This window comes from Pleurodeles waltl, chromosome 6 (genome assembly GCF_031143425.1).
Source record: "Pleurodeles waltl isolate 20211129_DDA chromosome 6, aPleWal1.hap1.20221129, whole genome shotgun sequence".
Lineage (NCBI taxonomy): Eukaryota > Metazoa > Chordata > Amphibia > Caudata > Salamandridae > Pleurodeles > Pleurodeles waltl.
The window spans coordinates 331356327-331382662 of NC_090445.1; the positions used below are offsets into that span (position 1 = coordinate 331356327).

The 26336-nt window shown below is 41.8% G+C and overlaps 1 protein-coding gene across 3 annotated transcripts in view; it reads right to left on the bottom strand.

Annotated features, from left to right (window-relative positions):
* Nucleotides 1–1017: 1017 nt before the first annotated feature.
* Nucleotides 1018–26336, bottom strand: part of JPH4 (junctophilin 4) — a 261994-nt gene continuing 236675 nt past the window's right edge. For all 3 annotated transcript variants that reach the window (XM_069238198.1, XM_069238197.1, XM_069238199.1), the window contains exon 6: nt 1018–4687. In XM_069238198.1, the coding sequence (XP_069094299.1) occupies nt 4607–4687 (81 nt within the window). In that variant the 3' untranslated portion in view covers nt 1018–4606. The remainder of the gene's footprint in view (nt 4688–26336) is intronic.

Here is a 26336-nt window from a genome sequence, read left to right on the forward strand (position 1 = left end):
AAACCAGGCCAGCCTCCTACAGTAGCACTATAGAACAAATGAAATATCTGTGAGATGGGGACACTGTTGGAGGGTGGTAGTGAGGGAGTCCGTGGAGAAGGAGGTCAATGGGAGGAAAAGAGGTGCACCAACAAAGATTGTCACTCTAGGCCCTACCAGCGCTCTAGCCAGCCATTTGAGCGACAGGCTTTAGGAGCTGGAAAGAGAATGGCTGTGTTACAATGGATTATATGCTTTACAAGTGTCAGACCAAGACTTTCCAACAGCTTAAGGATGAATATGGGCTACAGGAGGAAGAGAAAATTGAAAGTGAAGCATTAGTTTATGCAAGATCAGATTAGAAAGGTGGTGAGTGTCAAAACACAAAGGGATAAAAATCCCAGTAATCTTGCAGACTTGACAGGTGATTAACATGAAAATAAAGGTGGACAGTTTGCAGTCGGTCCAATGTGAGGGATGGATTTAAGTTTATTATTTTTAGAGAAGATGCGTCAACTACACATGTCAGTAAAAAGGACTGAAACTACAATGGCGGAGACATCTGGATCCCTCTTTCCTTAATATAATCTATTTACTCTATTGTTTACTTTTATCCTTACCCAATACCATACATTAACCTTCTTTTCTATACTACTTCCCATTTTCCTATCACATTTTATACTCTCTTGAATATTGTGTCCAATTCTGGAGGCCACATTAGGGGTATTGTGTGCTTTTCGGAAAACCTAAGCTGAAGTACTGTGTCATTCTTCAGAGAGCGCATTTAGTGCATGCGGTCCAGTTTTGGTGACCCAATCTTGAGTGTTGCCCAGTCCTGGAAGCCAAACATCTAAAAGGACAGAGACAAAAAGGAGACAATCCAGAAGAGTTTGAGCAAAAGTGGCCATGATTTGCCTCAGAAATCCTTTGAGATTAACCTAAAACTATTGCAAGACAAACGAAATTGAGGTTGGGGACAGAGTGATCAGAAATCTATAACCTATCCAGTCCGACGCCAATAAGACACTAGGCCATTTTCTGTAAAAGACACTTTATTAGGAAAATTCAAAGGTACCCCTGACAGAAACAGGAAATAAAAATGCAATCTGCTGTTACTAATTGTCCTCATGCCTTATGTTACTTCAGTCCTCTGCCAACTTGTTACTTGGTCCTCATTCTTTAGCTTGCATTATCTCTCTTCCCTCTCTATCCACTGTGTTCTCTGCTTTCCCCTTTGCTAGCAGTCTGTATCTTTTGCCAGTTTTCTCCCTCATCTGCTTACATGCTCCTTCCCACCCTTTCTACCTATGCTCATCTCTTGTATGCCTGCTCTCCCTTCTGTCCACTGCTACTCTTCTTTGACCGTACTCTACCTACTCTGTGTTTTCGCCTTTGCCTGCTCACTGTCTTCTGCCTAATTGCTTTATTCTCACTTCTGGCCTCTCTCGCCTCTGTCTCCTCTCTCCTCCTCTTTCTGCCCACTCACAATTATCTCTCTCCACTACCCGCTCTTTACTGTTCCTACTTTACCCTCTGTCTGCTCCCCTCTCTTTGCTCACTCTATCTTCCCTCGTTTCTATGTCCTTTGTCTGACCTCTGCCCTTTCCTGGTCTCATATGTCATCTGCAATACCAATCTGTTCTCTCTCCTCACAGACCGCTGAATCTCCTCAGCATCTTTACTTTCTCCAATCAACCTCAACTCTCCCCCTACCCCTTTATCTCTTCACTCTCACATCTCCCCTGTCCCACAGCTTTCAGCCCTATATATCTTCCTCAGTGTCATCTCATTTCTCATCTCCGTATAGTACTCTGCTCTGTCCTCACACCATGTGCCCTCTTCCTCCACTCTGCTCTTTTCGCCCTTGACCATCTCTCCATGTGTTTCCTGTTTTGTCAGTGTGTAGTTCACATCTTTTTGATGGGAGACACCAGGCTGTCCCCTCACAAGCCAACACATGCAGATCACAAACAAATTTCAGCCATTTTTTTTTTTTTACTTTTTTACGGTTACTTAAGAATTTAAACCATTCAAAATTCATTTTTTAAATATTTTAGACTATTTTTAAACATTTTTTTAAATCATTTTTCTTAGAAAAAATGCATTTATTTTCAACCAAGCCTTTGAGACGCAGCAGTTAAGAAACAAAAAGCAAATTTGTTTTTTTCATAAATTCACAAGCGACAATGGTAAGAATTCATGACAAAATCCATCAATTAAATCAGAAAACGTGGAAAGAGAAGAGGAAAAACACAAAATAATCAATAATTTAGTTGTTTTCCGCGTGAAACATACACAGAACATTCCAGAAGTCAAGAGTTTTTTGCTTGGGTTTGAGGATTTCATGTCATGCGAGGGAAGTGGGCGCAGACAAGGATATTGGGGAGATCCCAGCCGCTGACTGTGGTGTGGGTGCAGAGCGTGCAAACATTTGTAATGGTGGAGTGAAATTCGATAATCATTAGTAAATTATAGATGTAAAATATTTCCCCTTTTTTTAGTAATAGGATATATATTCTTCTAGGATAAAAAAGATCAATCACTTGCTACTATATTCACTTTCTCATATGGCAGTACTATCCTTTCAATGGAAAATACCTTCTGTGATAAAGAACTCCCATTCCAATAGATTCATTTCTGCTGGAATAAACAATTTTTCCTTGGATAGAAAAACTATTGTTGTATTCTAATATAATATAGTTGTTTTTGCAATAAGATCCCTGCCCCAAGGGAAATCATATTTTTTAAAATAAAAGCATTCAAAAGATTCAAAAGGATTTAATAACATCGGCATGAAAAAAGATTCAGATTCTATAAAAATAGAATCTTGAAGGATAAGGGAAAGTTATTCCCATACATTCTATATAAATCTTTAGAAATCATGAATCCGATCTGTCTCTAAGTGATTGAACTGTATCCAGGAATAAAAGCTTCATTCTCTAGTAGCTGTTATAAACAATCTGTGGTGTAAGCAAGGGGGCTGTGCATTGTGGTCAGCCTGACTTCTGCTGGCCCTATTCTAAGGGAGGTGAATGCTCTACCTAGTGTAATGTGTTTCTTGACTTTAAGCAACGTTGCACCTAAAATGACAATAATTTGATTGACCTGGGTCTACAAATAGGCACTGTTTCTTTTTTAACATGACTTGAGTGTGAGTGTGTGTGGCATTGGCAAGTAGATGCCTGAGGGGGAAAGAAGGTGTCAGAAATAGAACCGAGGGTGTGTATTTTCTGGTTAAGAAAATTATAATAAAGCACACTGCCGATCAATTTACAGCAGACCACAGATGTGGCCGTGACATCCGTGATGGCCGACATGAGATGCTGGGGTTTAATGCAGCGATACCAGTTGTGTCACCTCCATACCACCACCTCCATTAAACATGTTCCCCAATGGAGGTCACTTCAGCGACTGGGATATTCCCCAACAGGTTTCCACTTACATTACCAGGCAATCATAGGCAGTATTTCATTCCAGGGACTTTAGGGTGGAAAGAGGGTGGGAGGTGAGAAGGGAAAGTACTTTTCCCTTGGTGATATTTTTTGAGTTTCGCTTGTTTTTCATAGATTGAGTCCTTCTCTGTCCTCTTCGTTCCTCTGAAGGCATGTTAAATTGCAGCATGCTCCACGCAAATCGCAGGAAGGCGCTATAACCACCATCAGATGTGCTCAGTCTGCAGGAAGTTGGGAAAGGGTCAGAAAGAAATATGAAAGGGGGCAGAGAATGAAAGGGGGTGTAAAGTAAGGAACGTTTTAAAGGCCACAGATTGGAGGCTGAAGACAGATAGAGGGTCGAAGGAGGGGCACTTCTGGTCAAAGGGGCAGGGTGTAAGGAGTGAGTTCTACCTCATTTGCATCAGAATTTGCACTTGGGAATACTGGGAGGTTACATAAAAATCTTTGGCAGGGGAGGACAAGATCTCCAACACCTACAAAGCCAGAGGATCTGTGCCACATCAGGTGTCACCCAGCTACCACACTAAACCCATTAGCACATCCTGCTGTCTGGATCATGACAACATCCCTTAAATCAATGGCCTCCGCCCAAGTGGGAGTGCCCATGCAAAGGATGTTATCCGTTTTGGTGAGAGCATTCCATCGTGTTGTGCCACCCCACCCTTAACAGAGCATCGCCACTTGCTGTTGCACCCCACATCACATTGTAAGGAATTTCTACTGTTAGTGTATCTTAACTTGGTGAGTGAACCTCTGATGTCAGCAGCCAACCCGGATTAGAGCACTCTCAGCTTCCTGACTCACTCTTGTGAAAGCAGATTCTTCTGACAGTATCTCCCGCCTTCGTAAGAGTTCTCACAGCTATGCCACCCTGGTGGCAGCAGCCCCCACATAATCAGCCTGCTTTACCGGGGACATGGATTGAGATATTACTTCCTGGAGACCCCTCCCCTACCTTCCTCCAGTGTTAATGCCTAACAGAACATTATTTGTTAAAAAAAGGAAAAATCCCCAAATATATCAGGGTTTTTCACATTCCAGAGATTAAAATCTCCGATAAAGAGCCCTTCATTTGTAAACAGTCTAGAGTAGAGAGAGGGGAAAGGGAAAGAGAGGGAAAGAGGTCGGAGAGAGGTTTTAAGAGGGGAAGAGAAGGTGTTGTCTTCCTCACATCAAGTCAGAAAGTGGGAGAAGAGGCAGGTTAGGCCTATGTTGATGAACAGCACGGCAGCAACCACTAGGGGATTGGCCACCTGCAAGAAAAGAGAGAGAAGATGAGAAAGCAGAAAGATGCATTGTTTTATAGTTTATCTATGAATAGTCCAAGTGTTAATCTATGCCAGTCCAACACAACAGAAGTGAGACAAAACACAGTGGTAAAGAAAATACCTAAACGCTATCAATTTCACCAACTCTGTATGAACCATGGTTTAAAGAGCAGCTTAAATATGCTTTGGATTGTCACCCATTTTGTTTTTAAATATGAGCCTATTCAAATCCTACCACACCTTGAAAGATGAGTTTGGATTTTTCAGTTGCCAATTCTTCCGTTATCTGCAATTCTGACATACCCTGACCCCCTACATCATGGGTCTGGAAGACGCACCCAAATTCAACCCACTGGGAGCAAAATTACTAATGGGGGTATTGGGGGACCACGGAGTATCACAGATGTACTGCACGATAATACATCATACTCCTGACACATTTGGGGCCCTCCACTGGGCCTGGGCCGGGTACTAAGCCCACTCACCAACAAAGAGTGGACAAAGGCAAAGGCTTCCCCTTGACACTCGACAATCTCTGCCAGGTTCAGGCTAGTGCAGCTGAAATACACCTCCACAGGGCGTACTTCACTAGACAAACATTACGGGATATGGGTTCAATAGCCTCCCCTAGCCGCCTCCACTGCCTGGCCCCTTGTGGGATTTACTCCATACAACCTGGAGCTGCCTCAAGATAGCCCCCTTCTGGACCGGCCTATCTCATGCCTACATGAGGTGCCGGGATGGCACATACCATTGGACTCCAAACGCCCTCCTACACATCAACACAACCAGGGGTGGAAATAAACAGAAACTATCACTCCTCTGGCTGGAACTCACAGTAGCCAAGCGAGCCATTGCCGCTGCTGGTAAAATGAAATTGTTTGGGGAATGGATTTCTGTATAAGTATGGAGGGGGCAGTCTACGAAGCTTGAGGATGCCTCAAGAAATACATCAAAATATGGTGATCATGGACAGACTATCAAGGGATCATGATTACTTCTGGCATAGACCGGGCTGAATCCCTTGACATGGAGATACGCATGTATAAGGTACAACCACATGAGGCCAAGTATAACTGTGTTCGGATGCGGATTGGGAGACATGCAATGGATATACAGGGCAGGGGATGGGGTGGAGATATGCCGAAGTGTGCCTACGTTTCTGTGGTTTCCGTTCTTCCTTTGTTTATACTAACTGTAGAGACATTTATTGTGAATGCTATTGATATTCAAAACTCTATCAAATGTATATAAAAAAAACATGAACATATTTGTTTCACGGAAAACATGTTTTTCTACAAGAAAATGCGGTTTCTGTTTTGGGTTGACACGTTTAAAAAATCTTGTTGTTTTCTTGCAAAGTGACCCTCTCTAATATGGCTAAAGTAGACCCTCTGAATTAAACACTGTGCTGGGCAGCAGTACAGGGGGCTACTTCCAGGGCAATGGCGAGCTACCAGCAGCTCCTGAGCTACCCGGTGGGGACCCCTGTTTTAGACACAAAAATAACCAACAATTAAACTGGTGTGGAAATCTCACACAGCTTTGAGAATAACTTTTAGATGAGGCCTGAATACATCTTTATCTGAGTAAAATACACATAATTTGTGTTTGTGGCCTGTCCATATTCCATATGATTAAACTTGCCAACATCTGCCCCATATTTCGCAAATTTTACCAATGAAATCCAGCTGCTGTGGTTCAAAATTATTAAAATGGTACACAAGGAATGCAGTCTGCTGCCAGTACTTGTGTTTTGTTGTGCATTTTCCCACATGCTGTTAATTTCTGCAGTTGACAGACTGAGAATGGGTTTTGTCCGCAACATGAAGTAAAAACCTTACTTATTTAAATGTGATTCACACCGTGTGGAAAGGTTTCTTTCTCATGAAATGTTTAAATTCTGACTCAAGCTCGTGTTTACATCACAGACACTGTCATCAAAGCAGGATTTACTTCGAGAGGGCACCCGGAGTTTAAAAGAATGCTAAACATTTTGTATTTTTACATTCATTGCCTTTAACTTAAATGGCCTTCTAGCAAGACTCCTCCTGCTTATTAAATATGTACCTTACAGTACAGTACTCGGAAAAATATTTTTGCCTATATTGTTAAAAGAACTATTTCCAACATCCGATGTGACTTAGGTATCATATTTTACTCTGGCAGGTAAACCTGCAATGTATTTATGTAGCATAGGGCTACAGATGTGATACTTAATGTGACTCTAATCACATAATATGTGCCATTGTTTTATTTTCCACGAAGTATATTTGTTGTCACACAATTCCAGTGACTCTTATAATAATTTGTCAGCATATACAAAATGCAACCTGACTCACCTTGTAAAAAACTGAAAACGACTATCTAAGAAAGGTATTTTAAAATTAATGCTGTGAATTGTTTCTAAATAGTAAGACTTGATAACACTTTGCTAAGCTCTCATGTAGGAGATGGCAGTCTCAACAGTAATACATATCTAAAGTCCGTCTTTTATCTTTTTCTAAAAAAAAAAATAGACAGGCATGCTGACAACCTCAACAGTGACGTCGTACTGTCTTTTATGTGATGCGCTCAGTGCCATGAGTTTCATTCTACCTGATGGGTGAAAAAAATTGAAATTTAACCAAAATATGGTGCAATCCTAGCATTATGGAACAATCGTGGAATGCCGTTGGATTGGCACAAGAAAAAAATCAGTTTAAGTAAAATATTCCTAAACAGACAACCTCCATACAATCTGGATGTGAATTAATTTGCCGAGTTGTATGATTCCGAGGCTAAACTGATAAATTGAGTTATGCTATTTCTGGGTAAAGTGTCTTTCCTTTCATCCTGGAAAACAAGTTTGGCCTGAGCGGCAGCTTTCTGAAAGGAGGTTCAGTTTTCTGCAGTGATCCACAGTATGGCAATGCTGAAAGAATAGTCTTGTGTAGAAGAGGGAAACGCTGAGAACTCAAAACATGTGTCTCTGACCACCCACCCAAGAGAACATTTGCTGGAGTCTTCTTTTGAAGGATCTTTCATACAAAGTATTTAATAAGCCATATGCTCTGGGAAACAAAAAATACAGTATTTGGCGCTACCTAGTGGTGCTGTGATGTTAGCTGCATAAAGAAGGAGCAGACCAAGCTTTCTGTTTTATTATTTAAAAACATGTTGCAGCAGGAGAGAGAGCCTCAAAATGCACGGGACCTGGAGCAAAGAGCCGCAAATGCCTTCCCCTCGTGGCCGCCCTGAGAAAATGATAAAGGGAAAATACAAAATATGAACTGCAGTGGCGGATTACATGGGTCATTATTGGTCTGCTGAAAACCAGTGTTGCCTCAAAAAATGCATACCATGGTCGACGGAAACCATGGCGGTAAGGAACGCTACATAAATATATATAGTTATTTGTGGTTCTGATTGTTAAAAGAACCTGTGTATAGCTAAAGATTCATAAATCTGTTGCCCTGGAAAGGCCCACAGGGGCGGCTCCTCTGCTAAGGCGGAGGAGAGGAGCGTCACCCCACTAGATTTCCCAAAAAGGAAAAATAAAATGATAATAACGTACACAGCGTTATTATCATTTTATTTTTCCTTGTAGTAAGGGGAGGGGCTAGAATGAAGGGAGGGGGCCGGAGGACGCTATGTGCACACGCAAAAAGACGTGCACTTTGCATGTTCTCTACCCGGCTGTATTGCACAGCTTAGTGGAGAACATGCCCAGGCTCCCATTCCCAGTCTGAGCGGCGAAGCAGACGCCTCAGACCAATGTGATTGGCTGGGAGCCCATTCAGCCGGGAAGGGGAAGAGGAAGGAGGGGAGATGAATGCGTCTCCCCTCGAAGGTAAGTGTTTTTTTTTTATTTATTTTTTCAAACTTCCCCGTCCATTCGTGCCCTGTCCCACCCCTCCACCTCTGTTCAGTGGCAGCCGCCACTGGGAAAGGGACTGCTTGGTGAGTGGTGAGCCACACACCAGTCACTTTGTTAATACTGATGGGGCGGCAATGCTTAATTTGAGCCAGTTGTTTCCAGTGCGGGGCTCCAGCACTTATTTTTGAGGGCCAGCACTTATTTTTCTGACTCAAGCATTTACTGCGAGCAAAAGGTTCATATGGAAAAGACAGAGGAAGAGAACAACGAAAAAGTTTCACAATGGGAGAAAGCAAAAGCTACAAAAGTGAGGTGAAGGGGTAGGAAGTGGCTGTAAATGGATTAAAGAGGCTTGAAATGGCTTCAGTATTCCATGCTCACACATTTAAAGAGCAGCAGCTGCGAGGCTCTGAGGAGAGCTTTGGGCACTGGCACATTTTCATTTATAAATTAAGCACAGGGGTGGGATTCAACAGTGGTCTTAAATGTTCACAATAGCAACTGCATGAGATAGCAGACCTCTGAACCAGCACTGAAAGTCACAATGTACAGGCATTGAGACCATTGTCTCTTTAATTGAAGCAGGGTCACAGTGCCATAAAAAGTGGTACATTTTATAAGGGACTGTGTGGTCTCAGAAATTGACAGTTTACAACTTGCACATGCATCGCCAGTCAGCAGCAATTTCAACGGAAATGGGGCCTTATTGTGGCTGTTTGAAAATACCTACTTTTTTTTTTTTAAGATAGTAAGCCTGTTACTACTCAGAATAGAAATGCAGCATAGTCACATGAGCAACATGATGAATTCAATGCAGAAATCTTGACTGGGCGAAGGTATAAAGAGTATCTCACCAGCGAGAAGACTTTGGTGGGGGCAAGATTTGAATTTTCCTGCTCAGAGCTTTTCAACCCAAACCCATTAGCTTCCGTGGGACTTTGACCAATGAGTATCAGACTTCAAGAGGATACAGCCTTCCACAGCTGGAGGATTTCGACTTTTATAAAAAAAAAATTAGGACCTGATTCCACCCTGAGAGTGTGTTTTTGACAAACAAAAACTTTGGAAAAGTTTTTTGAACAGCTGTCAAAGCCAATAATAGCCGTCCACCAAACATTTTGTACACAGAAAGGAACACTATGAAGTGGTTCCTTTCAATTTACAGAGATGTTTACTGGGCTAATAGTCATCTCTAAATCTGATGGACGGTCGTCCATTGGGATGGCAGAGATAATGTCAGTACCCGAAGTACCGTATGTCAAACTATAATTTAGGCCATAAGTCAGAAGGTAAAAACTTTGACTGGGGCAACCAACTGGTTTTCTGACCTCCACTCCAACATGGTCAGCCTGAAGTCGCAGGTAGGTCCTCGTTAAACATGAACAGTGACTTCTGATTGGCACTTTATTATTTTTTGGCCCTTATTTCCTTTACACATTCATATTTGTAGTCCCCCTTATTGGATTTTAATCATTGTTGTGTAATTTTTCTTATTAAAAGGTTTTTGATCTTTATAAAATGGTTGTGAGATTTTTATTGTGTTGTGGTTTGACTTTGTAATTGTTTTCGTATTGTTAAATACCTAAGTTAAGCTTTCTGCTCTTTGCCGTGGCTACCATGGTTGGAGCCAAGGTTTAAATTACTGAAACTGAATTTAACCTGACTGGATTTCGGACTTATAACTTGGGAATGTCTTGCATCCTCCCCAGATAACAGCCCATTTTCTAACAGGATGCATTGCTGAAAGTCACAAATTCAGGTTACTGAAGGAGATTCCGTACCAGGAAGAACTGGTGAAGCAAAGATGGGGACAGCCATGACAACATTACAAAACTCTGGTTGGACGAAACAAGATTTAATCCGAGCTCAATTTGCTCATGCAAATGATTTTTCCCGAGTTCTAGCCCAAGTAGAACATGGTATCTTTCCTATTATCTGAGCAGAAGGAGAAAGAAACAGAGCTGTAAATTGATGTAGAGAGTTGATATATTCTCAACATGTGAGTGGACACTGGACATGCCCATGGTGCGAAATATGTCATCTGATTCATGTGTCATTCAAACAAAAATGACGTTGCTTTGTAGATATCCAAAACATCCAAAGGATGGACTCACATGTCATTTGGACTCATCAGGGAATGAAGAAGCTTTTATGCGTTTCTAAATTGTCATCTGGAGGAAGAACAGTGATGTGAGAGTGTGTGTAGGGTACTGACAACACTCTAGTAGAACTGTGCATGATCAGTGCTCAACTTTTAGAGCTGATAAAAATGTTGACTGCTTAACAGAAAGGCAATTTTTCTCTACACCTCAAGAGAAGTCTAAAGTTTGACCCTTACTGGTTCACAAGATAAAGAGAAGACTTGATTCATTTGTCTGCTAGATTTTGCAGATTTAGACAAATGCCACAAGGGATATTAGGAGCAGCAACATTCTACTGTTTGATGGTAAAGACTTTTAAAGACATGAATATTTTGGAAGTTGTAATGTATCTAGATTGTATCGTTGTGTTTGGTAAGAGTTTGATAACACACAAGGGATAGTTGAAGGTGCTAGTTTCCAGAAAGACTCAAAACCCATAGACTGGAACGGTCTTGGATATATTAAAAGTTTGCCTACACAGTCCAAGGTTTATTTGATATACCATACTAGTAGAAGGCGTATGGGTTGATCCTTCTAAAGTGGAAGCACTTCAAACTTGGATAAGACCAAATACTTTAAAGGCTACTATTGCAGAATGTTATCAGGCTTTTTCAAATGTATGAAGACTGCTAACAGACCATACAGAAGGATATCCACCTACAAGAAAGAATGAAATCTGACAGGAAATCAGAAATAACTTACCACAAGGTGTGTCAGTCGTTTGCTTTTAGGTGAACTGTGCAGTACCAGCAAGCATTCAGAATACATATCAAGAATCTTGCACCAGGGCTAGTATTAGCTTTCACTGAACCACTTACTGTGCAAGATTCACTATATGCCTTTAACTAAAAAAGGTCAAGTTGGGCATAGCTGAGCAGATTACTTGCTGCTGTTTTGTTGTATAATTCTGAATCCGATATTTCCCTCCCAAGACTAACTTGAACACTGATACTCTATACAGAAGAGTAAATCCATCATCATCTACAGGAAACTAGGCTGAGGTTTATGAGATCCAGGAGCAAAAGTTGTCTGTGATAATTTATCACACGAGACCGAAATCCTTAATGGTCCACAATCATCAAAGTGCCATTAAGTACATGCAGCCTTTAGTATCAGAAGTATACTGAAATGTTGTTTATCTAGAATTGAAAGAATTACAAAGATTGGCAAAGAATGATCTGAAACAAGCACGGATGTGTTATCCAGAAATAACTGTGCTTAATGAAAAGAACAATGGTACAGACACACCATTCATAGCTTTGTTGTATCTGCAAAAAATACAACAAGCCAACATTATTTGTCCTTCATGATCGGAATGGAGATCTGGGTATTGATAAGCTCTTGATCTGGCGAAGGAAACGTCATTGACTGTACATAGAAGAGATGTATGAGCATATTGTAAAGTGTGTACTTGCTGTATTCCTTGCACGACTACACCCATGCCAGCTGAACACGCGAGTCATCTAAAAACGTATTGCACATCTATATCTTCTGCATATTGATTTCCTATCTCTTGAAACAGACAGTAAGGGCAGACATCATGGTTATAGCTGATCATTTCCCTATATGCCAAGGCTTTCCACACAAAAGAAGACACGCTGTTGCCAAGATTCTTTGAAAAAGATTCTTTTTCTTATGGACCACATAATTCAGTATGATTATGGAGCTGATTTAAAATCCAAAATAGAAAAAGAATTACTGAAACTAGTAGGCCTAAAACACAAGAATGTCCCCATATTATACTCAAGGAGCTGATCAAACTTTCAGTGAATCACTACTTGATTTGCTTGGAACTTCAGAAACAAAAATTGAGTCAATCCTTACAGCCGCACCTAGAACGACCCCACTTGATATTTACCATAATATCCCAACTATGGAAGAGATCCCTTTCTGCCAGTTCACCTTCAACTGCCTATAAATGTATTTCACCTGCAGCTGATAAGAATGGTAATAGGAACAAGACAAGGTATGATAAGTGAATAAAGAAACAAGACTTGCAAGTTGAGACAGAGTGCTTATTCACATGTGATAAATGGACACATTAAATGTATTTGGTGGAGAGTAAAATATCTCGCTTCCTTTCTTCAAGATACTTAAGAAATGAAGCCACAGGCAATAAAAAAACCTGTATAACAATTATTCCTAGTAGAAGACATACATTTGAATAACTCGCTAACATTTTCACAGACCGACCAGTAGGCTAATTCAGCAAAGACCCAACAAAAAAGGAAGCTGGAAAAGAAAATATATCTGATAACAGAAGTGATTCAAAGTCCAATAATAGAGAATCACACAGAAAATGAGAATAAGGCCCCATATTCTGATATCTCTGATATGGGCACGGCTCTTTTGTGTGGCTATTATATTTCAGAGCTCTCAGTTGATGAAACAGCAGTCTTTTGACCAGTCATTAGACGCTCCCTAATTGCAGGTGCTGGTGAAATGTGGACATTATTGGCCCACAACGGTATCCGTCTCAGAAACAGAAAGATGTCTGATGCAACTGAGACCACTTCCATAGACTCAGATGGGTAAGTTCCTTCATTTCCCAGAGACTCTGGTAGGGAGGTTACACATGGGATCCTTCTTAGTTCTCATACATTTTGTTTAGTGCATGGAGCAATTGAGAATGGTGAAGAAGTAGATTTAAGGGGCATTCAGAAGACCATCCGAGGACCTACGTTTGAAATGTAATTAATTGAAATTTTTGCATTAATTTCAATGCATGGACCTATGCATGACTAAGGGAAAGATGAATTAGGAGCAGGGAGTGTACCATGTCTGATTGTACGACTTATGAGAAGGGATATCAGTTGGCGAAAAATAATTATTTTACTTTTACACTTCTAGGCACACTATGAAATCATCCTGGACTATTTTATAAAAGTGCCATTTTCGTAAATCACTTTTCCGAATCTTTATAATTATACATTGGGATTCCCCTTTTTACTCTGGACAAGAAGGTATCTGCAAATGGTTCAGAAGCTGGGATATTGTGACTTAAATCATATGTTTCATATCTACATCTGAAGGCCTTTGTATTCTCCATAGGAATGCTTTGCACTAGCTTTCATGAAACTCTAAAAGACTCAACCTGCGCAGCAACGTTTTCAGAAATCTGTACGACATCACTTCCAGCCAGAAACGTCTATGGTCAGTGTGAAGGAGTTAATATTATAGAACTGAGACTCAGAAAAAGGCTGTCAAAGACTGTGCCTTTTGTTAAAGCAGTTATCATAGTCCAGTTTCACTTTTTGTCTGAAAACTATTTTTATTGAGACAAGCTACTTTGAAAATATTACAGACATAAATTATGTTTCACCATAGGATCACGCTGTATCTTTAGTTATTTCACATTTCAGCCATTCTCCCCCATCCAAAACATCTCTTCCACGTCTCTCCTGGACAGAAGATCAACTGAATGTCTACTTGCGGTGCATTCAATTCCTGTGAGATGATCAATTGTTGCCATATTGCTTGGCACGTATGTCATTGCTGAAGTAGGTCATACATTATCTTTTCCATAGCCAGAACAACGCAGAGCTTAGTGCACCATCTCAACATCCTGGGAGGTTATGTCTGCTACCAATCTGAGGCTATCACTCATTTGGCTGTTGTTAAAAGATGGCTAATAAGTATCCTTTGCTCCCTGGCATGTCGCTCTTGAATTTCGCAGATCAAGTAAGGCGACATCTGGGGTATCCTGTATGGGAAGACCTATGATTTGTTTAATTTTACTGAACACTCCTTTCCAGAAGTGTCTCTTTTTATTGCATGCCCACCTAAAATGCAAAGTTCACCCCTCTCTGTCAGCTCATCTCTAGCACTTCCCTAAAGGGTAGGGTATATCTCTTTTAAACGCTATGGTGGGGGATTCCAATTGTACATCAGTTTCTATTGTTGCTCCCTATATATTACACTTTTATAGTTGGCAAAGATATCATCTGACATGTTTGTCTTCTATGGTTATCCTTAACATTCCCTCTCATGTTTTCTGGGATCTATTATTCTTTTCCCTCTCTGTTAATAATCTGTATATGTTTGATATCATCCCATTGGAGCCTGAACACATTTTAATTTTTTTTTCAGTCAGTGTGTTCTCTTGTTGCCGTTGGTTTTATACTGGGGTGCATAGCTCATTGTGGTACTTGTGGACCGACAATCTTGAATAGGGTCTCCTGCACTGTGGCACACCCCCTTATGGTCTTGATGAACAAAGCTATCCTCTCTAGTTTGTTATCTGCATCAACGGAAGGAGACTGTGATCAGGTCCTCGCCTAAAAAAATCCAATCTGGATAACAAGGATCTTAAAAACTATCGTCCAATCTTGCTACTTCCACTACCGGCCAAGATTTTTGAGAAACACCTGAAAGGCCACCTGATGGAATTTGCGGAAGAGCAGAGTTGGCTGGACAAAACTAGTTCGGTTTCTTTAAACGTCATGGAACTGAAACTGCACTGGTCTCAGCCACAGACTGTATTAGGCCTCTAGTGGATGAGGGGCAAGGCACAGCCCTGGTTCTTTTAGGCCTGTCTGTGGCCTTTGATACTATCCCCCCTTCACTGTTGATTGAACGCCTCCAAGATATGGGCATCTCAGAACAGGCATTGGCTTTGTTGTCCTCCTTCCTCAATGATCACTCCCAGAGGATGCTGTTAAACCAATTCCAGTAGGATATTTTCTCCCTGTCATGTGGAGTAACGCAGGATTCACATTTGAGCCCTACGCTTTTTAACTTAAACATGCCCCCTCTTGCTGCCACCATTTGGGCCTCTGGGATGTATGCAATCTCTTACATTGACAAACACCCAGATTATTATGTCGGTCCCTAGGAACTCTGCTTCTACTGTGGATAATTTCCCCCAATGTATGTCAGCGGTCGCTGACTGGATGGAATGTAATTTCCTTAAAGTTAATGATAAGAAAACCGAGGTGTTGCTCTTTAGGATGCAAACCTTGATCTGGATCTGGAATGGTAACTGGTGGCTGGACACCTTAGGTACCCTTTGGGTCCCAGCTGAGAAGGCCAAAAACCTTGTGGTAATTTAGACACGGAACTGTCTTTGAATTGACTGGCCGATCACACAGTGGTGACCTGCTTCTGGTTTATTAGGCAGCTAAAGAAAATATTTCCCTTCATTTCCCTGCTGGCGCAAAAACAGTTCACGCTAGCTTTGGTCATGTCCAGATTGGATTATTGCAACTCCCTCTACCTGGATTTCAACATCAGTACCCTGGCAAAACCTCAGGTTGCACAGAATGCACTCTTGGCATTTCTAAGCGCCAGTCAGTTGCTGCGGGGCTAGGTGAGCTGCATTGGCTCCATGCCAGAAAGTGCATTATGTTTAAGGTCATCTGCATTGTGCAAAAAGCTCTCTGCCTTCCCAGTCCTGCCAGAATTAAAGATTTGTTTTACCGTAACAATCCAAGTAGAACCCTTGGCTCTCTCCACCGCATTTTGGTCACCATGTCCAGGGTTCAGGAGTAAAGATGGGGAGGTAGAGCCTTCTTAGTCGCTGCCGTCAGACTCTGGAACTCGCTCCCCCAGTATCTGACTGCGATCGCAGCGCATTTGCCATTCAGAAAGGCACTAAAGACCTGGCTCTATACCATTTAGGAAGCTTTTCCTAGAATATAATTATGAGTGTTTGCAGGAATGTCATTTAGGGGTTGCCAAGGGTCGCAGTAGTGACACCTGTCACGACCCCTGGCACTTCTTTTGCGACCCCTGCCTCCGGGGTGGCAAATCCAGTGCCAGGAGCACAGGGGGCAGATCATCCTTATGGACATCACTTGGGGCTCCACTCTCTCTGTTTTCTGTTAATTTGTTATCACACTAATAGTTAATAATGCATTATTCACTATTAGTGTCATACAATTAGCTGGAATATGCCCTTCCATGGTAGCGTAGGTAAGTAAAAATGCTTTTAAATGTATGTTGTGTGTGTGTGTGTGTGCTTGAGGGTGAGTGTGTTTATGTGAGCGAGTGTGTGTGTAAGTGTGAATGTGTGTGTATGTGTGAGTGAAAGTGGAGGTCAAAGGGCATGTGTTGGCATTTAAGTGAATTGACATCCATGGTTGTTGTACACTAATCAGTTCTGGATGTTCATGACTGCAGTGCTTTGATGCCTATGGGTAAATGCTGCAGAGCTGCACTTCAATACAATTAAAATCAAATCAAATCACACTTCAGCATATGTGAGTCTATCAAGTTCTGGAAGTTCAAACTGTACCGTGCATTGGTGGAAGAATGTATTCTCTCCACTGTGAAATAAATGACAATATGTGGCATTATCCTCTTCCCCATCTACAAAATTACTGTCCCTACATGGCTGGAGTAGAGTCGGGGTTACGGTGGATTGGTGTGAAAGAATTAGTAAATAGGGAATCCACAATAAATCCCACTGAGACCATATCACTGCTCTGTCAATAACAACCCATTTTTTGTATGTCTTGAGGTAGACAAGGTCCTGGAGAAGCCCTAAGTATGCTGCCTGATAATATCTCCAAATGTCAAGAAAAGCCTGTCCCCTTTTAAGCCGAAGTGCTGATCTCCCTGTTTTGAACATTCTCGCCCTCCTTCCCATACAAAAGCAACTATTTTCTTCTGTAAGGATATTATTTTATTATTTCCTTTTTTACCTCTGGGTTATGTTATAGGTGTTTTTATAGCGTACTAAATCCCTGTGAGGGAGTCCAGGCGCTCTGTAACCTGAGTGTGAGGCCAGACCTCGAGGGCTTACTTGAAAAGCCCGGTCTTCGGCTTCTTGCAAAAGGCAAGAAGAGAGGAGGGGATTCTGATGTGGTAGTTCCAGGCTGCAGGAGACTGGTATGAGAAGGTGTGGCCCCCCTCTTCTGCTTCTGGGTATGCGTGGGATGTGTGCTAATGAGAGACCAGTAGAGTGGTGGCTGCCATTGGCTGAAAGACATAAAGAAGGCGTGGCAAGACATTAGTTTTTACCATGACTATTTTCACTAGCCAGAAAAGTAGAGGACACACCACCTCTCTGTGTTTATTTTGAATCCAGCTACTCTCTCAAAAGCTTCTATCCATTGCATTATGGCCCCCAGTGATTTATTTTGCTAGTTTGGGAATAAATATATTTTATGCAGGTCCACCCTAAATTGTATGCCTTGAATTCCAGGGCCATCCCTTATTGTTGCGGGTGAGGGCTTAAGAGATAGAACACATAGAGGAGGCAAGAGAGGGCACATCAGTTGTCCTCCTCTGCAGATGTCTTATATCTGGTTTATTTCTATTCACCAGGACTACTAATATCATGTCTTAATAAGTAGCAAGCACTCAGCTGCAGAACTGTACACCAAGCACTCAGCTGCAGAACTGTACACCAAGCACTCAGCTGCAGAGTTATACACCAAGCACTCAGCTGCAGAACTGTACACCAAGCACTCAGCTGCAGAGTTGTACACCAAGCACTCAGCTGCAGGATTGTATAACAAGCACTCAGCAGCAGAACTGTTTACTAAGCACTCAGCTTCAGAGCTGTATACCAAGCACTCTGCTGCAGGATTGTATACAAAGCACTCAGCTGCAGAACTGTATACTAAGCACTCAGTTGCAGAGCTGTATACCAAGCACTCAACTGGGGAGTTGTATACCAAGCACTCAACTGGGGAGTTGTATACCAAGCACTCAGCTGCAGCACTGTATACCAAGCACTCAGCTGCAGGATTGAATACCAAGCAATCAGCTGCAGGATTGTATACCAAGCACTCAGCTGCAGGATTGTATAGCAAGCACTCTGCTGCAGGGCTGTATACCAAGCACTCAGCTGCAGAGTTGTATACCAAGCACTCAGCAGCAGAGTTGTATAGCAAGCACTCTGCTGCAGAGTTGTATACCAAGCACTCAGCTGCAGAGGTGTATACCACGCACTCACCTGCATAGTTGTATACCAAGCACTCAGCTGCAGAACTGTTTACCAAGCACTCAGCTGCAGGATCGTATACCAAGCACTCAATTGCAGAACTGTAAACAAAGAACTCAGCTGCAGGACTGTATACCAAGCACTCAGCAGCAGAGTTGTATACCAAGAACTCAGCTGCAGGATTGTATACCAAGCACTCAGCTGCAGAGTTATATACCAAGCACTCAGCTGCAGCACTGTAAACCAAACACTCCGCTGCAGAGTTGTATACCAAGCACTCAGATGTAGGGTTGTATACCAAGCACTCAGCAGCAGAACTGTTTACCAAGCACTCAGCTGGAGAGTTGTATACCAAGCACTCAGCTGAAGTATTGTATACCAATCACTCAGCTGCAGCACTGTAAACCAAGCACTCAGCTGCAGAGTTGTATACCAAGCACTCAGCAGCAGAGTTGTATACCAAGCACTCAGCAGCAGAGTTGTATACCAAGCACTCAGCTGCAGGATTGTATACCAAGCACTCAGCTGCAGGATTGTATACCAAGCACTCAGCTACAGGATTGTATATCAAACACTCAGCTACAGGATTGTATACCAAGCACTCAGCTGCAGCACTGTAAACCAAGCACTCTGCTGCAGAGTTGTATACCAAGCACTCAGCTGCAGGATTGTATACCAAGCACTCAGCTGCAGGATTGTATATCAAGCACTCAGCTACAGGATTGTATACCAAGCACTCAGCTACAGAATTGTATACCAAGCACTCTGCTGCAGAGTTGTATAGCAAACACTCTGCTGCAGAGTTGTATACCAAGCACTCAGCTGCAGAGTTGTATACCAAGGACCCAGCTGTAGAGTTGTATACCAAGCACTCAGCTGCAGGAATGTATGGCAAGTACTCAGGTGCAGAGTTGTATACCAAGCACTCAGCTGCAGAGTTGTATACCAAGCACTCAGCTGCAGAACTGTTTACCAAGCACTCAGCTGCAGAGTTGTATACCAAGCACTCAGCTGCAGAACTGCTTACCAAATACTCAGCTGCAGGATTGTATACTAGACACTCAATTGCAGAACTGTAAACCAAGAACTCAGCTGCAGGACTGTATACCAAGCACTCAGCAGCAGAGTTGTATACCAAGAACTCAGTTGCAGGATTGTATACCAAGCACTCAGTAGCAGAGTTGTATACCAAGCACTCAGCTGCAGAACTGTTTACCAAGCACTCAGCTGCAGAGTTGTATACCAAGCACTCAGCTGCAGAACTGTTTACCAAGCACTCAGCTGCAGAGTTGTATACCAAGCACTCAGCAGCAGAGTTGTATACAAAAACCCAGGGCTTGATCATCTCCAAAAAGTTCAATTTAACACGATAAAGCACCTATCTAGCTCAATAGCTGCTATATTCGTTCCATTCACTTTTTCCAATAAGATTGGTTGTTTTTTCAATATTATTGTGCGTCTGGCGTCCTCTAGTGAACCCTGATTGGTTTGCATCAATGACTCCAGGTATATCTTTGCAAGTATTTTGGTAAGCAGTTTAGTGCTTAAATTAAGGACAGTCAGTCCATAGGATTTACATTCCTTATGATGTTTGCCTAGCCTCAAAATGAGAGTAATGTCGTCCTCTCATTATTGGTGCACCTCCTGATGATCCACCCCCATAGGGTTCAAAAGTTCTGTCAGGGCTGCCACCAGTGTTTCCCCAATGTTCTGTATAGTCTGGTTTTCCTACGTTTCCATGACTTTAAGGTACATTGAACTTCTTCTTTTCAATGAAAATTTTTAAGTATTATCTCTTGTGTTAGATAAATACTCTCGTCTTCATGACTCTTTTAGTAAAGACACTGAAGGAAATGCAGGATGACTTCTTTTTTCCTCTCCTCAGCCTTTCTGCTCTCTCTTGCAGTATTGTCGATTTCAACTGTGTGCCTCCTGTTCTTCCTGGTTTTTAATGGAAAGGCCAGTAATATATCCATTTTATTGCTTCTACTACAGAGCTTGTGTGTAGTCTCAGGAGTGTTCTTTCACCTCTATGTGTTTCTAACATACCTGTTCGCTCTATGAGCCTGTTTAGTTTCCTCACTTTCCTGCAGTACTATGGGTTTTTGTTAGACTGTTGTTGGACTTGCATTTTCCCAACTACATTGTCATATTCTGCTAGTTGCTCTCTAATGTTCCGAGCGTCTATGGCTATCAAGATCCCTGATGTATGTTTTCAGTGCATCCCACTTCATAAGTGTTGATGTTTCATCCCTATTGTGTATGTATAGGATTTTTCTATCTTGATGCACAGTTCTGTAAGATTCGCCAAATCTCTAAGAAGGTATTCCTTGAGGCTCCATCTATCTGCTCCCCATCCATGGGCTCCAATCTCTCTTTGCGCCAGCACATGTACATGATCTGAGAGAGTGGGATCTTCCATCTCCATCTTACAAACTCTGCTCAACTCTCTCTTATCTATGACAATATAATATATTGTGTGTGATCTGAGCAAGGCAGAGAAGAAGTAGCCCCTCTCCGTCCCATGTATATATCGCCACGTATCCATCAGCCCTATTTCCTCATGCGCCTTGGTTGTTACAGCGGTAAAGATCTCCATGCCATGCAAGAGGAAAGGCCTTTGCCCCTATGCTTCCCTATAGTAATTGCCCAACGGACCACAGGCATTGTTTAATACATGTTTTCAGGTTGCTGTTTGATACACAGATATTCAATATAGTTAAGTTTTATCCTAGTATTCTAAATGGTTAAGAATCAATCTCCCTGTGTTCTCTCTAAGGATGTGTTGTATTTATGTAGTTCATCTAATTATAGTGGGTACTCCTGCTGACTTGTTAGGTGCAGACAAGTGAACCTCGAGGGTTATTCCCTAATAATGAGTCTAAGTTGATCTTTTCTCACCAGGTGTGTTTCCTTCCGCAGGACCTGTTGCCACTTCAATTGATGCCATACTCTTTGCCTTTTATTGGGTCAGTTAGGGCTCCTCTCCTTCATCAATAGGAATCTAAGCATTAATCCTACTCAGGGTTATATCACTGGTAACTTTACTGTTGGAATTCAAGTATCTGCCACATAGGCCTAGAAGGTCAACCCCCCCATCACGCCTCCTCCTATTTCAATTTAAATCAATGTCTGTCTTGGAAAAAACAACATATTAACTTTTCCAGTATATTCTCCTTCATCCCTCATTCTTTCCAGTGTATAGCTGAGGCCGCAATGGTCTAACTCCTACTGCGGTGAAGTCTCTGGTACCCTGAATTGGTGAGGTATATCCCAGCATGTGAAGGAGTTTACTTCCCCTGTTGTGTAGCCATTTTAGCTCTATGCACATTATTTTAACATACTAGGCCTGCCGCTGTGCACTTTAACCTAGATATATTTTATTCGGCTTTGCTTTTTTATTGTTACAGTAGCCACTTTAACGGTCTTGTTTTATTTTCTCTCTATCTGACTGTTATTGCCTAGGCCAGCACTCTGTTCTCAAACAAGACATTCTTGCTCACTCTGCTTCTTCCAAGGCTGCAGCAAGATAGGTTGCCGGTGAACGTGGTATAAGTTTAGTCTCAGATATTCATAGAAAATACACATCCTTACGTAGGGACATTTTCTTAGAACATCCGCTGTTTTATTATAAAAAACACTTCCTTGTCCCTAACATGTTAGGGGGAGATTCCAGCCAGAGAACCACAACTGTATGCTGATTGCTGAATGCTTTGCTACAGTTGTTTTGCAGATTTCAGTCCTTTGCTCAGGTATGGGGGATGATGTCTTCCCAGGGGAACCTGAAGGGCAGAACTAGAGCTTAACACGCTGTGCTCTATCACAGCTTAGGTAGGAATTAGTCTGTTGACTCTCAGGACAATATGGTATCATTATGTTTATGTTTTACTCTCCTTGTCACAATTTGAATCTTGTCATGCTGTATCGTCCTGGTTATTGCAGTCCACACTTTGCTATCTAAGATGCAGTCGCTTTATTAAAGCATTATTGAAATATATACTGCCTCTGTTTGTCATTGTGTATGTGAGACTAATGTAACTGAGAGAAACGGATGAGACCTGAGTGACCACAGCTTCCCTGAGAAACCAGTTATGTCATGCGCTCGGCTGCCCAATCATCCCTGCCCTGTGGTAGAGATGAGGCACTGCTAGTTAGCTGGAGCAGAACCTGGATTGGAGTGACAGGTGTCACCTGTAGCGGGTTAGACTCAGTCTCCCACACCGCAGGTGATTCTGCCACTCAAACTCCAGTAGTCTCATAAGAATAATGAGAGCCTACGTGACACCCCCATCTAGAATTGTCCATCTATAGGGCTACCAAGGAGAAATGCAACCATAATGAGACAGTCTTCATGACATCCTAACATGCCATTATTTCCATACTTCTTGCTAGCTGATAAGGTCAGTCATCGTGTCTTTCTCGCTCTAGATCAACATTACCAGAGTCTCCAATTTTTGAAGCTGACTTTGTTGCGTAGGCTCTCATTATTCTAATGAGACTACTGGATTTTGAGCAGCAAGATCGTCCACGGTGTGGGAGACTGAGTCCGACCCACTGTGGGTGACACCTGTCGCTCTAAATCCGGGTTTTGCTCCGGCTAACTAGCAGTGCCTCATCTCTACCAGAAGATAGGGATGATTGGGAAGCCGAGAGCATGACATATTAGGCTTCTCAGGGAAGTCGTGGTCACTCAGGTCACATCCGGTTCTCTCATTCACAATTCGGTCTCATATATAAATGACAATAAGAAGCAGTATGGGTTTTAATGACTGGTTTAATAAAAAGACTGCATTTTAGATAGAAAAGCATGAGCTGCAATAACCAGGACGACACAACATGACAATATTAAAATGGTGACGAGGAGAGTGAAGCACAAGAATAATGCTATCATATTGCCAGTAGGATTTATGGATTATTTCCTATCTGAGTCATAATCTGAGCACAGCATGTTAAACTCTAATTCTGTTTTTCAGGTTCCCCCGGAGGACATCAACCCTCATACCTGTGCAAAGGCCTGTAGTCTGCGTTAGCATCTGCAGCGAAGCATTCAGCAATCAGCATACAGTCGTGGTTCCCTGGCTGGAATCTCCCTCTTAACGGTTAATGGGATTAGGAAGTGTTTTTATAATAACACACCTGATGTTCTAAGAAAATGTCCCTACGTAAGGATGTGTATTTTCTACGAATGTTGGAGACTAAACTTCTACCACGTTCACTGGCAATGTACCAAGTTGTAGCCTTGAATGAAGCACAAAGTAATCAAGAATGACTTGTTTGAGAACACAGTGCTGGGCTAAGTAAAAACAGTTAGATAGATGAAAATAAAACAAGACCGTGAAACTGGTCATTGGAAAAAATAACAATGCGAAGCTGAATAAAATAGATCTAGATCAAAGTGCACAGCGGCCTAGTGTGTTAAACTAACGTGCATGGAGCTATAACTAAAATGGCTACACAACAACTTTAGTCAATGGGTGTCTCTGGATTGTATTGACAGTGTTTGGATGAGCAGATGTTGATTTTCTGCATCAGTCAAAGTACAAGTTATCATGATCTCCTTGATTTGGTATTGAGAGTCATTCCCTCTCCTAATGTCTCGCAAGTGTTTCCTGTACCCATGTTCTGGAGTTGTCGCCTTCCTCCAGGATCTTCTTGGCCTCAAGAAAATTTTTGCCATCACATCTTTGCCTTTCCACCTGAATGTTATGCCTTCACTTAATATCCATCCATAGCACAGTTGATTGTTGGTTAGGAGGGTGACCAGTGGTCGATATAGTCTGTTTAGTCAAGGTGCTCACAGCCAGCTCCTAGAAGAGAATAACATTGCTGCCTCCATGTGGTATAACTTTCTATTGTTGCCGTAACCAAAAGTAATTAAAACCGTCAGAAAAACGTTGTCTAAAACCTAGGACTATCTAAACTCCTCAATGAACCCTGACAACACAAACACAAAACCAAATAAAATTTCCCAATTTCTGAAAAAGATAGTTCCAAAATCCTCCCAAACATAGAAGCGAGGAAACAGCAGAGTGCAGCCCAGGAATTCTGTAAACGACAGCCTAACAACGCATGCTTAAAAAACAGAAATGGCACATAACAAAAGAGTGCAGAACTGATGCAGACCGTGACAATTAAAAAGCTGAGCATTTTGGCCAACTGACAAGTCTTCTGTGTGTAGGTGCAGTTCATTCTACCAGCAGCAAGTACTGCTTGCTTTCCACCGTCAGGAAACTATATTTTATAGAATAGTAAGAATTCACAAATAACCTAAAAAGAACATGCCATCAAAAAAACAAAATGGGTCACAACCATAAACTCTATTTAAACCCCTTCATCGTTAGATTACAGTTAACAAGGTTCGCAGCAAAATCGCTTAATCATATTTTATCGAACTTTGAAGGAGAGAGACAGCGGTGACTTCAAACATAATCTTATTTGTAAAGAACACTAGGACACATTTGTTAAGTTATGCATACAACCAGTCTGAAATTAACATATTGCCATGTCTAAAAGTGACAAATACATCGCTGCTACAAAATAGGCTCTATTATGCTATGTATTGCAAATAATTGCTTTAGTATTTCAGTCATACAGCTAGTCTTGGCTAACTGTTTAAATTCAATTCCTATCTTCCGTATCAAATAGCAAGCTTCTGATCTGTTTCGTAGCTAGAAAAGATTATGCTTACTTCTTTAATAGTCCTTCACCTCTTAGCTGTGTTTGTTACAGCCAGAAGAAACTACTCACCATCTGTTCTACCAGAATGGGGACAGAAGACACCGTCCTGAAATAGTTCTCATCCTTCCTGACATCCAGATAAGAACTATTCCTCAGAATCATCATCTCAGACCCATCACATGAGAAAATGTATGTTATTTCTCACTGAAACTAAACCCAACAAAAACAGAATCAGCCCCATCTGTACCTAACAAATTCAGACCTTGCATTTTCTTTTCCTTGTTTCCTTGTACCAAAGCAAGAGGCTTCATAAATGAAGAAGGTATAATTACGTTACTTCACATTTCCAAAAATACTAAAACTACCTCTTTCATTTTCTTATTCTGAGAAGTCTCCAGCCCTCCCTTCCACCATAAGAAATGTTGCACAGTCTGTGGTCTCCTCACAGATGGTGGTAACTCTGGCCAGCTCCTTAAATTTTCCATCGCCCCTCCTAAAAACATCTTCCATGCTGCAGCTTACCTTATCAAAAGTGCATAAGAATTTTTCCCCATTCTTGGGGAGAGTTCCACAGGTTTCCTTTTAAGACCATAATCACGTTCAAAATTGCAAAATTCTTCACCCTTAAAGCCATTCATCTCAAACTTCACAGCTACCTGAAAGACAAGCTTTGGACTCAGGGGGAGAAAGGCACACTAGAGTTAAATCATGCAGCCTTCTTGAGCTTCTGAAAACTAAGAAGTCCAAAACACTGAACCAGGACTTGTCCTAGCAAACTCTAGATTTTGAAACCATTTAAATGAAGAATTCACACGCAGCTCTAACTTCTGAAACACCTGAAAACTAACTTATTCAAGAGGCTATCTTAAGGACCGTTATCTATACTAATCAACAGCTACCTAGCTCAGCTGTTGACCATGTGGCTACGTAATTGCTATACAAATATCATTGCAAAGTTCCGTTAGAAAGGTACAAAGTTTTGTGTTTCACTTTACAATTCTAGATGTGACAGTGCTCCGCTGCCTTTCGGCTAGGGTCTCGCTATCAAATACCACATACACACAA